This window comes from Falco biarmicus, chromosome 7 (genome assembly GCF_023638135.1).
Source record: "Falco biarmicus isolate bFalBia1 chromosome 7, bFalBia1.pri, whole genome shotgun sequence".
In the NCBI taxonomy this organism is placed as follows: Eukaryota; Metazoa; Chordata; class Aves; order Falconiformes; family Falconidae; genus Falco; species Falco biarmicus.
Window position 1 is genome coordinate 68,513,815 of NC_079294.1, and position 13,728 is coordinate 68,527,542.

Genomic DNA, 13,728 nt, shown 5'->3' on the forward strand with positions numbered 1-13,728 from the left:
TTTGGGCAAGGGTTTGTCCTTGTGCAGGTGCCACATTAACAGTTATAATGTCTTGATTTTCAGGTTCTCCAAACTTATCACCAAACCCTATGTCTCCAGCACACAATAATCTGGGTAAGCATGTGATCTTGAGAACTGTATGCAATTATAGTCAAGATAGTGACATATTAATGATGATGTTATTGCTTGAGGTTGTGCACTTTTGATGAGGTGGAGAGCACTGTTGACATTCCTTTCTGCTAATCCTCTTTACTGTGATGATGGTGGTTCATAGTAACTCTGTGTGAAATAAAAGACATCTGAACTCTGAACTTACATCAGAGAATTAAATAAAACCAGGAAATGTTGGCAGACAAATAGCAAAAAGGATGAGTGGAGGACTGCGGAAAAAACACACTTGTTGGATTACATGAATTTGCAAGGAATATGTCCCGTACCTGTTCTGCTGATGGGTTTGTGTTCTTATATTTTTAAAGGACACAGACTGGGGTAAAGTTTTGTCTCCTGGAATTTACTTCGTAAATTTGTAGTGTTTACTGGTCTCTTTTACAGCATACCAGAGCAACTTGCAATTTTTTGGTATTTATTAACTTGGTGTTACATTCATTATAGGGCAGATGCTGTTATCCACATATTGTGGACAGGGGGCTGAGGTTCAGAGTGACAGTTCTGCCTGCACCCCTTTGCCAGCTCGCGCAATCAACTGCTTTGGTGAAGGGCAGCCAAGGCATTACATTCTCACATAAACCCAGTGCAGGAGCAAGCCCAGGTCCCCAGCAGAGCAAGTATGCAGTTACGCAGCACGGATGGGCATGGCCTTGAGGGTTTAGGTGGCAGTGGCTGGGGACTCCTAACAAAACTGAGTGCTGGGATGTGTCAGACCACAAGGTAACTCTACCTGCAGGGCATCCCTAGACCACATAGCAGTAAAGCAGCCCAGAGCCCTTGTGTCCCAGTGCCCTAAACCACTGGAAAAACTGATGTTGCAGGAGTTTAAGTTACTAAGGTATGAAATTGAGCAGGGTAAAATGGAGGCGGCAGCTGGTTGGTGGTTGTGTGGTTGGAGAGTCCAAATAAATGGAGAGAGGGCAGGAATGCTAAGGTATGGAGAGGTGCAGAAGTCACAGGCAGCCTTACTTGAACATCAGAGGTGTTTGTGGGGTCTTAGGTTCAAATGAGCCTGGAGGAATGTTGTAGGTGAGATGCACAAACCACAGACGCGCTGTGGGATTTTTCTGACCGACAGCCAGTTGGTTTTCATCAAGCAAACTCAAGTTACAGTGCAGTCTTGAGTTGTCTTTCCCCCACCTAACCCCATGCTGAGCGCCAGGGAGATAGTCCAGCCTTAAGTGCTATACCAGACCACTGAGGTCACTGATTCACTCCATAACCTGTAGACAGTAAATAGGAGCAAAGCTGAAGAAGAAGGAATAGCAGCTGAACAGGGTCTTTACCTTTGAGATACTGTTAGAGGTTGTGTGGCTATCTCTGAACCTCTGTTGTCTTCTGAAATGGCTCTGCCCTTGATTTTCATACCTACAGACATAAAAGGTCTGATCTTCATCAGTTTGAGCTCTTAGCCTGTTTGAAATTGCTCTCAATGGTCTGTCATAAAAAGCACTCATAGCTCTGGCTAGGTGCAGGATCAGTTCTCTAAATGTTCATTAAGCCAGCAGACAGAGGCCACTTGAGATTACTCTTGAATAACCATAGCCATAAAGTTTACATATGCTTTTAATCCTGGCACAGAGCACTTTGACACTGCTCCAAAATTTGTCAGTCATTGGCTGACTTGTGGATATCTTGGGGCTGTTGAAGAGGGGATTTCTTTTCTCTTTTTTTTGCCCCCCTTTTTTTTGGTAAAGCATGAGATATATTGCCACAGTGCCACTAGATTTTTATTTGCTTTAACTGTTAAAGCCTAAGAAGAGAGTGCATAGCTGACTTATTTTTATTCCCGCTTTTCTTTTTTTGTTTGTATCCGTTATACTCCAGTGTGCTGCCTAGGAGTTGATGAGAATTTCTAGCAATTTTTTTCAACCTAAAAATAAAAAGGCAATTACATGTAACAAACCCAACCTGGCAAGTTGACTGTGGCATCTGCCTTACATAAGGAAGAAAGGAGTTTCTAGGAAAGAGGCCCCAGTGCATATTCTTTCTAACAAGAATGCTGGTTATTAACACATGGTGCTCAGCTGATGGGCCTCTCAGATGTCTAATGTGCTGTCTGGTGACAAAATCTAAGTAGGAGCAGGTGAAGCTGGTTAACCACAAGGAATCTTTTTGTAGTCTAAGGAGCAGACATCAGAAAAGCATTTTAGCTTACCAATATTAGAAGATACCTTTAAGTTTTGCAAGCCAAATGTTTATTCCTCTTAGGCAAGAACTTCCACAAATTAAGAATGTCTTGTCTCTTCTAAAAAAATTTACTGTAAATTTTTGCATCTGAGGAAGTTACAAAATAAAAAAATGAAGTGGCATGTAGCTGAGCAACTCTTAAAACTGCCAAATGGCAAAATTGTCATCAGCTGTACTTGTAGATAGGCCTGTAGATGTCATGTCTGAAGGAAGGAGCTGCTTACAGCAGGGTAGGTGAAAACACCAGCAGCCCAGCTGACCTTCAGCCTGATGGTCTCTGCAGCCCAGAAGGGGGTTGCATGGGCTGGGAGAGCAGAACTTCTCATCTCTGCAGGTTCTCTCTCCACCTGGATGTTAGTTGGTGGCTGGTGGCCTGCAGTGCTCCGGCTTTTGCTGTGCTATAGAATTGTGTGGACAAGTAGAACACTCCCATGTCTGGAGCTGTACTTTGATCTGCAGAAGTTTAATCTGGCTTTCTCGGTATGTTTGTTAAGGAGATTGAATAGAAATTAAAAAAAACCACAACAGTACGCAATGAGGAAAATTATCAGCAAGTTCTCAGTGGCAAAATGTGGTGAGCTTTTGCAGTTTTGCCATTGAGAAAATAATGTCACAGTATTGATGTCTGTTTATTTAACCAGAACTACCTGAAGCTTTTAAGACAGTTTACTTTGTGTAAGCTGAATTTTGGACTTAAATCCCATGGCCGTATTCCAGAGAATTACAAAGGTAATAAATTAGCATGAAGCAAACCAACTGGGACAATAGAAGTAAGGTTTGTTTGAGGTGCAATGTATGTATTTCAGCAGAAAGCTGTAAGACTGTGCTATGGGATTGAGGGAGTTTAGGGAGTTTCATCTTTCCGTTCACAGGCGCAAAAGCGTTGCAAGGTAACATATTGGGATTTTATTTTTTCCTTCATTCAGCTTGGGTGTTTGATTTGGAAGCATTCTCATTTTGGTCCAGAATTTCAGTTGTCACATTTTCAGTTGTCAGACATAGGCTTTAAATGGAAACTATAGCTATCCAATGATCTCTTCTGTATTACTGAAATATGAACTGGAGAAAATACAGAAAAGAACCAAAATGAAAGGAGATTTGCCAGCATTATGTGGACATTCGGAATGAAGTCAGGGAGTTTACACTGGCTGAGGGCCAGGCCTGCGGTTGCATGCATATTGTTATTTTGGAGCGAGGCAGTCCCTTGGTGTACAGGAAATCCATTGTCAGTGTTTGCTCCGCAAAAGACTTGACGCAAAAGCTGTAAGTGAAATAAGCACATACCCTACGGTCAAATCCATCAGGAACATAAGCCTCTGTTACTCTCTGTGTTGAAACGCTGTTTCCCAAAGGAGTGAAAAGGCAGCCCTTCTCAAAGTACAGAGGGGAAGGGAGCATGCACGCCTATTTATCTTTCTGTTTCTGAGGAAGGAGTTAGAATTAATGTGGCTGCAACTAATACCACTGGAAAACATGTATCAGTAATTTCTGATATACATTGTGAATCAAATGCATTAACTGAAAGTAAGCTAACAGCTGTTCTTAGGCGTAGAGGGCACGTTGTTGAGAGTGCAAAGCAGCCAGCAGATCTTTTTTCCTCCACAGCTGGACAGAGAGTACTCTCGTGTTGTAGGGAAGATGCAGTATGGGTAGCATCCCAACACTCGGTGGACATTTGTGAAAGCGAAGCTGTAGTGAGTCAAGGTTGAAATTGTATAGAGATGATTCAGGCAGGATTTGCTTGGGTTTAGTGCATCATGTTTTAGTTGATTGTGTACCCCCTCAGGATTCTTTGGCTTTAGTGGAGCTACGTTCTCTTACTTTTCCCCAAACAGTAAATCCATGAATTGAAAATGAATTTTCAGTACTGATCTAACGCAAGAGGAGGCTTGCCCATCCCATGACAGCTTAAGCTGAAGCCTAAGACCACAAATCACTGGAGAAAGCAGCATTGTTAAGAGCTTGGTTGCATTTTTTAGAGACAAGTTTTTCTTCAAAATAGGATTTGTTGGTTTGTGTCTTTCCTCAAGTTGCAAATAAGCCGGAAATAAGATTTCCGTACATCCTTCAGTGGGGAATCCACAGTTCCCTTGAGTCGCAACCAAACGGAGGTGGTTTCTGAAGGAAAGGACCACGAAACCATAGAGAGCAATACAAGCTCTGGTGTTTTTATAACTCGAATAGTACCCATCTGAGGACATTACTTAAGGATCAAGAAAAGTTGATTTGTTTTTTCTGGAGCTGAGCAGCCTTACAATTAGAAAGGCACTGGCTGTGGAGTAAGAGCACAGTCATGTGGAGCACAGTCTGTTTTCTTAAGTCGGTGGGCACACCTGAAGAGACTTTGGTTAGTGCTGGTATTTGCTGTACCTCTATACAAATGGCACTGGTGTCGTGAAGCCCAGAGTCAGTTGTGACGTGTACAGACTGCTGCTGCAGGCCACAGCCGCTAATTGATGAAATGAGGCTGGTGTGGGAGAAATATGCCTGATGTGGCAGTTTCCAGTGGGAAAACCAAGTATGTCATAGAAGAAAAAAAGGCAGAGACGGTAAACCTGTGTGGCTCCTGGTTGTGTTTGATATCATCTGTGCATCTCAGGAGAGGGGCTTGCTTTAAGCTATAAAATTATTTAAAATGTGACGAAACAGCAGGTATGCTTACCAGATCTCTTAAGCTGATGCAGCAACCCCTGTCCTGTTGAGCTGCCTTCTGTTAGCTTTTGCTTTGAACATTATGTCCTTTTCCTTAAGAGGAGGATACGCTTTTGCTTTGTGGGTGTAATGTGTGGAGGAGAGCAGGAACATTGAGCTTTGCTTGTGATAGAGCATTTTTCTTTCTGATGATACAATTAAGGAAAGAGAGAGACTGAAAGAAGCTGGGAATGGGTGTAAGGTCCAAAATTCACAGACTTTGAAAATCTACTAAGGATTACAGAGTTCCCCAGATTCACTTTTACTCAATTCCTTATTTGCTGTCAGCAAAGTTTGTAACAAAGCAGAAACCGAAGTTTTCTCATTGTTAGCTACTTCGGGAACTCATACACCACAGTAATAAAGAGGAAACCAGCATGTCTTTTGGCTAGAGCCAGGCTCTTCAACCAGTTTCTAAAGGTTACAGAGTAACAGCAGGTACCAGATGAGAAATTACTCTCAAACCTCTGTGGAGACACTCTCTTCAGTGTGAGAGGAAGCTGGGATGCTAAAAACCTATCTTTGACTTTTGGAGCTGATCTGTTAAGCCCCAGATTTGCTGAAGCCTTGCAGGAGCAACAGATGGGAAAGCCTATGGAAAAAGCTGGGGTTTGCTGCTTGATATTAACTCTTTGCCCAGATGGGAAGCTCTGTGTTCCGCTTTTAAGTACCATTTGAGTGAGGATGAAGTGATAAACTGGGGGGAGGACTGGAGGGAATTCTTCTCTCGCTTTTAATTCTTGCATTGAATGTGGGGAATAGAGCACTTATCAATTAGCTTCGTCTGCTTTTCACTTCCTCTGCTCAGCAGATTCTTGGCTCACAGCAGGGCTGGGCACCATCTAGTGCATTATTTCCTGGAAATTTGACCTGAGCCTTCCTCTGCTGAAATCTCATTGGATTTAGTGCGAGCAATTAAATCATTTGATGCCATTTGAATGTCCTACCTTTCTTGTGTATGAAGTATTGTCTTCCTGAGATTGCCTCAGCCTGCTCATGAACTTTGGTCCTTTCACTTCGCTCCACAGGTTGAGTCAAACTATAACCCCAATAAAAAAGGCGTGCCATCATCTACTGGGGAACTGTATTTCTTTTAATAATTTGAGATCAAGTGCACTGGAAGAAAGTATCTAATTTTCAAATCACTTTGATGCCAGTCTTACATACAATTTGATGCATATTTCAGACAGCTGTACTGTTTTCATCAGTGCCAGAGAAACTGTGACAGAGTCAGTAAGAACAAAAGTTGGACTTGGTGTAAGTGCACAGCATTAGGGTTCTGGAGACCTGTGTTACTGAAAGCAGATTTGTGGTCTGCTCTTCCTGTTTCTTCCTTTTCTCTCCTTTTCTCCTTCTTAGGGTACTGGCTACCTAAAAGTGATCCCACATTTCATAGTAAAGCTAAGGTTATTTTTTAAAATTTTCTGCAAGTATGAAGATAGTTAAGTGACACCCCGCTTGCTAAGTGACTAATATCTTCGCCTGTTTGTGATTGTTCCATGTGCCAAAAGCTTCAGGAGTGATGTAACTTTCTAGCTGCAGTCCATTAAAATCTGTCAAGTAATTAAAGTTTGGTGGTTAAAGTGAGCCCAAGGAATGAAGCAGAACAATATTTCAAAACAGTCGGGTTTTTTCATCCCCCTTTCCCCGCCTGAGGGCCTGTGATTCATTTTGCTTTTTATTTTGTGCAGATCTGCAGCCTGTTACCTACTGCGAGCCAGCTTTCTGGTGCTCGATATCCTACTATGAACTCAACCAGCGAGTGGGAGAGACTTTCCATGCCTCTCAGCCCTCTATGACCGTGGATGGTTTCACTGACCCATCTAATTCTGAACGCTTCTGCCTTGGTTTACTGTCTAATGTGAACAGAAATGCGGCAGTGGAACTCACAAGACGACACATTGGTAATTTCTGTTTCCTTGGTTTAGTCAGTGTCTTTCAAGGTGGAAGGTGGAGACCTGTGTGTAAAGCTTTTTATCTAGCTGATCGGCATGCAGCTCCGTCAGTTTCAGAACACTGCAATGTTTTAATAGCCATGGTGTTTTAGCAGGCTAATCTTCCATAAAGGAACACTAATTGTGGTTTTTCATAAAAGTATAATTAAAACAATGCACTGAGGAACACTAAAATTGCTGCATGTAATAGAGACAGAATTCAAACTTCTGCATGCACTCTTCTGTATTTGGATGGATGTTAGTGATAATCTGCTGTATTCATTTTCCCTCCTGTACTGTTTTGTTTTCTAACTGACCGTTAGTTTATAAATGGAAACTTATTTCCTTGATTTTCATCTCAGTTTCCACTTTTCCTGCTTATACTGCAAAGTAATGTTCAGGGAGTTTTTCAGTTAAACTAGGGCTAAATAGACTATCTCAAATTTATGCAGTTTTAATAAAAAGCAAAATTGCTTATGCTTTGCTGTGTTTTCTGCTGACTTCTATAAAAAATGAACGTGGGTTTTGTCCTAATTTTTCTCCCCTTTATACCCTTTCCTGAGCAGTAAACTTCATACAGGAGCATCTTTGTTTGCTTGTTTCTAATATGATTTCTAGGACCAAAAAAACCCAACCCCCAACACCTAACCAAGATTCAGAAATCAGACTTTAAATTCAGCAGGCTCCTTATGCTCTATGGAAGGATGAAAGCAATATTCAGCTAGGAATGTGAGACCGCAGCAAGTCTTTATTTGAGCAACAAGGATGTATTCCCAAAATTGGTTTCTTTATTAACTGAGATTTTAATAATTTGTGTAAACTCCTGTGGGAAACACATGTTTGTCCTTGTATACAATATGATCTGAAGCAAAAGGCAATGATTTGAAAATGTTGTATAGTTTAATTCCAAATCACTAAGTAAGTAAACAAACACATTGTATCCAGCTGCGATGACTTTCAGAAAAGGTTGAAAACCATACGTTAACTGATAGAATGTTCGTATGGAAAATGTCAGACGTGCATGTTAGAGTAAGCAGTCTGTGAGGTGGTGAATGGATGCAGTCCAGGCCGTGATTTACAGTGGGACCGGGGAGTGCAATTCTGACTTTATAAATTGATCCTCCCACCTCCCTCACCTTAACTCGCTCTCAGAGCAACTTTACGGCTCCCCGGTGGGAGTACCCATGGGTCAGAAGAGGTGGTTTTCATTTTCCATCATTCATAGTTCAGCTGCTTTTGGAGAGCTGTCTCGTTCAGAGGTTGCCTACGTCTCTAGCAGCTCCTCTTGCAGACTTTGCAGATGATTGTTCTAAGCTAAACCAAAACTGTGCCATGTGTTTCCTAGGAAGAGGAGTAAGGCTCTACTACATTGGCGGCGAGGTGTTTGCCGAGTGCCTTAGTGACAGTGCCATTTTCGTCCAGTCTCCCAACTGCAACCAACGCTACGGCTGGCACCCAGCAACAGTTTGCAAGATTCCACCAGGTAAGGATGCCTTAGCGGTGATCCTACACAGACTTTGCTTTTGCGAACAGGGACTTGCTGCGGAAAGCTCTACTCCTTGTTGAGGTAGGCATGGGTCTGCTGACCTCTGTTCTGGACCATAATCAGAAACTTTTACCCTGTTATAAGCAACTTGACAATTCAAGCAGGGAATTTTTTATAGCATGAAGATAGCTATAAAGGAAGCTCCAATAATTGTTTGCGCTACATTCATACACGTAGGAAGAAACAGTACTTCAGGATCTAAGCAGAACTAAGAGTAGAATCTGCCACTTGTTCTGTGCCGTGTTTTATCAGTCCATTATTGCATAGTAATTATCTGAAAATCATGTTTATCATTTTGTTTGTACATTTAAGTGAAAGAATATAATGTAAGACTTTTTTCTTAATTTAGCTTCACCCGTAATAGGTTTAAATTGTTACTTTTATCTGTTCTGTAGTAAAACTTTCCCCTACGCTTTGTGAATTAGTTTTATTCTAGGGAAATCGCATTTGCAGGCACCTTGTTGTTCTGGTTACAGCCAACGTATGCTGAAAGATTACAAGGGAGTTTATTGCATCTATCTGGAAAGAAAATGTTTTGCTGTTAGACACATGCAAGAGAGCTAGTATGAAAGGATGCCATTTGAAATGGAATTTACCTAGTTAGCTAGGCTTACAAAAGTTAGGTTTTTTACAGTTAAAAGTATATATGTATTTAAAAAAAACTATTTAATTTAGAAGTAATTGAATAAAGATTGTCTTTCTTTTGAGAAGAGATCTATATGCTGCAAGCTCTGGCCCATCTTAATGGGTTTCCTTTCTCAGATGCTTAGGAAGCAGCTGCCAGTGTTGCAAACATGACTTAATTCTCCAGCCACATCACAAGAGTCCACCCTGGCTGGAGTCAACATCTGAAGACATAAACAACCCACACTTCCGCTGTGGATTCATCTAAGGCACATTTTTTGGACTGCAACTCTCCCCACTTTTGCCACAGTCTTTGGCCGCCTTCTTAGACTCATCATCAAATCTTTGTGGGGTTGAAGCAGTTTCTTCACTCCCTTGTTGACATGATCAAGTCGTACCCGCTCCTCCCAGGCACAGTCGTGGAGAGACCTCTTCCCATCCCGTCCTGAAGTCTGAGCAGCTTGGCAGCCTGATCCTCATCAAGTTTTTTGCTTCCCTTGCCATAGCACTTTCTCTGCTCAACCTGGCGCTGATGCTCTCACCTTTCTTATTTTCCCCCCTTAGACTGCAGTGTGCCTGCCACGGCTTCCCGTCAAACCCTCTGCAAGATGCACAGCTCTTGGGCTGTGCTCTTTTATGGTTACAAAAATGGGTGGCTGCTTCTGCAGCTGATGAGTTGTTGCATGCGGTTATGCTTTGCTATACGCAGCGTGACCCAAAACAGATGACAGTATGAGTCCAGCCCAGGAGAGCAGGCTCGGAAGTGATCTTAGAAAAATACAGTTTGTCGCAGCCCAAGTGGTTGTTTTTCAGACTTGGCCCACACCTAATCCCAAATGAGCATTAGTTGCGTGCCAGGTTTCAGAGCTTCACTTGTTTATGGTTATCCGGGAGGAAGCAAGCATAGTGACACGTTGGTTGTTTTTTTTTTAAAGAGCTGTTCATTTAAGCTATGATGGATGTTGTTGTATTTCACCTTTATCACCTAAAACCAGTGGAATAAGTTGTTCTCAGTCTTAGCTGGGACTAAACATTGTGGAAAAAACTCCAGTTTTAAAGGAAAATTCTTTGGCACGTGATAGTTAAATTTAAGAGAGGATTATAGCAGAAGCAGCTCTGCTAGCAGCCTTTTTAACCCTGATGACTGGTTTCTGGGTTACCAGAGAGGTTTCACTTCAGAGCTTCTCCGTTACTTCCGCTGATGGACACCGTGTAAAGCCAACACCGGAGATTCCGTATTTTTAGCCTGTGCATTCCTTCCTTTCAGGCCCTGTAGTGATTGCCCTTGTGAAGCATTAAGGTCATAGTTGGGCTTTTAAATTGCAATATAAGGGAAATATGTGAAGGAGATAGGAGGAGGTTCTACATGGGGATCCCAGGTCTGGTCTCGCAGATTGCAATCTGCTGTGTGGGCACTAGCATCAATCGTTCTCTGTCCTGTAACACAGTTTTCTTCCTTTTCAGCATATGAGCTGTGGAAGTGTGGCAACCGTGATTCCTTTTTCTGAAATCCTGTGTTTAAACAATCTGTATACAGCGTCGCATGGTCTGAGGATATGGAGAAGCAACACTTGAGTTTCTTTTCATCCTCAGAAAGAAATGGATTTCTTAATCTAGTTAAGCTAATGCCTTGGTCTTGTCATCTTCTTTTTTCACAGGTTGTAACCTGAAGATTTTTAACAACCAGGAATTCGCCGCTCTCTTGGCTCAGTCTGTAAATCAGGGCTTCGAAGCTGTGTACCAGCTGACCAGAATGTGCACGATTCGAATGAGCTTTGTCAAGGGATGGGGAGCAGAATACAGGTCAGGCCTTCTGAATGAAACTTTGCTTGTGCTTGCCATCGTCACCCCTGTATTTCACAGCCTGAGGCAGTGTTCTGCAAAGCTGCTTCAGTCAGCTTTTAAGGTGATGAAGAATTAGCACAGAGTCTCTTCAGGTTGTAGCTGTTGAGAGTGGATTGATCTTGCCTCTCGTTTTTCCCATCCTATTTGTGTAAAACATACATCGTGTGATATACCTGGAAGACCACATGTATTTGGTCGCAGAGCCAAGAGCTTTAGCTGAGAACAGCTGATGAATCCAGATGGCCAGTGTAGGAGCTATGGCTTTTTTTTCTGCTTAAAATTATATGTATATTGGATAGTTTGAGTGTCTTGTGACTACACTGCTATCAGGACAGGATCAGTGGGAGTGCTTCCTAACAGATTTGGGTGGGGTTTGATGCTTCTTTTATCAGGGACTAGTGGGATTCAAATAAAAGCAGATTGGCTTGAAAATCTGTATTTGGAAGAACTGTTAGAGTTGCTTCAAAGTTACAGTTAAATCTCCTCATCCTTTCCTTAGTGCTTGTTGTAGGGCAATTGCTTAAATGTGACTGGAGGCAGCAGGAGAAGCAGGGTTACTGTTTTCCCTGGTGAATATTGATGATACAAAACCGAGGTGCAGTAGGGTCTGATGTTTGGCATCGGTGGTGTGGTTATTCTGACAACACGGGGACAGTGGAGGCAGGGTGAGGGATGGAATGCTTCATAGCTTGCGTTGCTGTTGCTCCACTGCATTAGCAAGCAAATGTCTCTAAGTAGCGAAGGGAATGAAATCAGCGTTTAACAGTACAAGTAGGGGAGATGAAATTCGTTGGAAAATTAAGGTCGTTTTATGAGAGAGAAAGCTGGCAGGGATTTAAGCCAAATGTGATTTTGAAATACTTGACTGTATACCCTTTAAATCTGTGGCCTTATTTGAAAATCTGGGGGCAGTCCCTGCCTCCTGGAGCAGCAAGGCCGTCTGCTGGTGCTCCCCTTTCACAGCTGCCGGCAGCAGACGGGGGAGATGCCATAGTATCAGCTGGAGCCCGGGCCCTGCACGTTACTCTCCCACTTTCTTCATTTCTCCAGATGTTTGGAGTCCATTTTGTTTTGAAATTGTCGTGCACCCAGGCCAGAGCATTTCAGCCCTGGCTTGCAGCCACGGCTCGTAATGAAATCCAGATGAGCATGACTTACGGAAAGTCAACTATCTCATTTAGAGTATTGTAGTCAGTGAAACCCTACACTCACGCTGACCGCACCGAAGCTGCTCTCCTGCTCCTTCATTTCCCTGCCGCAAAATACTACATCTGATTGCCTTTGTCCGAGCACGTTTATTTGTTGAACTGATTCATATATGAAAACGTTACTGGGGGAGCGGCCTCCAGAGCACTGTCCCAGTGATTTCTGGTTCAGCTGCTTAGCCTTTTGAGCAGTCTAGTTGTGGGGTGTTTAGTGCTCAGGAGTGCCAGGGATTTGGTGGAGGGAAGAGGGGAGAAGCCAACTGCATAAGCAGCCTGTGCTGCAGAGGTTCTCCTCTGTCCAGCGGGAGCCTGGTAGAGCAGGCTGAAGGCACGGAGAGCTTTGAGGGTTTGCCTTTCCGAAAGGCTGGAGCCAGCGTGCTGGTCGCCTAGGTGGGAAGGCAGAATGAAGTTTGCCGTGATAGATGTGCAGTGGGCAGAAGCGTCGTAGCCCTGTGGGTCGTGGGTTTCTGTGCAGAGGTGCCAGGGCGGCTGTTGGACCGCGGCGTTAGGCTGGTTTCGGGCAGCAAAGTGCTCTGGGCGGAGGGGGACTGGGTTTTCCTGGGACCCACGAGGTCTGTGTGCTTCTTCCTGACGGAGCGAGAGGTGCTCTGCTCTCCCCGACCGTCCTGTGGTCCTCCTGCCGGAACAGCTCAGGAGACACCCTTTAATGCCAAACACCATGAAGCGGCCGCGTGGGACAAGCCCTGCCCACACGCCCACTCCCGGGCACTGGTGGCCCGCCAGCCCCGGCCGCCTGAGCTGGGGATGGGTGGGGTGCCCGAGGGAGCTGCTGCTCAGAGGGTTTGAGGGATCCGGATTCACCAGCAGAGCGGGCTACAGCCCTTGGCCAAAGCCTTGCAGAGCTGTGCCCTCTCCCTGCTCCTCGACCCTGCCATGAGGGGGCCGGGATGGCGGTGGGAGCGCAGGGCAGCCCCGCGGAGCAGGGGGTCCCCTTTACAGCAGCGGTTTCTCCCTGGGCCCCGCAGGCTTCGGCTTCTCCCTCCCACAAACAGATTCCAAGAACAGCTTCTGTGGGAAATGAGGGTGTAAAACAAAGCTGTTTCCAGGCTATTTCTCTCTCTCCATAATCTTCCTCCTCCACAGCAGCTGTCCCTGCCTCTCTGCCTGGAATAAGGCTTAGGCCACCCCTCAGCAGAGGAGGGAGAGCTCCTTGCCCTGTGTCTCGGGCTCCCTTCCCTCCCCATCTCTTCCTGCTTTACCACCTGAAGACACTGCATGGGGTCTGGCCTCAGGGGCAATACAGAGGCGGATAGGAGAGGAGGAAGGTCTGACCGCAGCCACCAGCTCTTGAGGGATTTTAAAACGACATTTCTGCTTTTCTGATAGGTTTTGCAACTTTTCACGCTCTGCAGCATTTCTGCTTCTTTTGAAGCAGCTGATGAAATGCAAATCTGTTGGACTGCCCCGTACACAGCATGTGTAGGGTAGGGTTCAAGCCTCCCGTGCATCCTCCCAAGCTGTGCGAAAAGGATGCTCAGCGGCAGCTCTGGCCACACAAGGAGAG

At 44.3% G+C, this 13,728-nt stretch overlaps 1 protein-coding gene across 3 annotated transcripts in view; it reads left to right on the top strand.

Moving 5' to 3' along the window:
• The window catches only part of SMAD3 (SMAD family member 3), an 80,412-nt gene that overhangs the window by 61,173 nt on the left and 5,511 nt on the right, over positions 1-13,728 (top strand). For all 3 annotated transcript variants that reach the window (XM_056344966.1, XM_056344969.1, XM_056344967.1), the window contains exons 5-8: positions 64-114; positions 6,741-6,953; positions 8,329-8,466; positions 10,812-10,956. In XM_056344966.1, the coding sequence (XP_056200941.1) occupies positions 64-114; positions 6,741-6,953; positions 8,329-8,466; positions 10,812-10,956 (547 nt within the window). The remainder of the gene's footprint in view (positions 1-63; positions 115-6,740; positions 6,954-8,328; positions 8,467-10,811; positions 10,957-13,728) is intronic.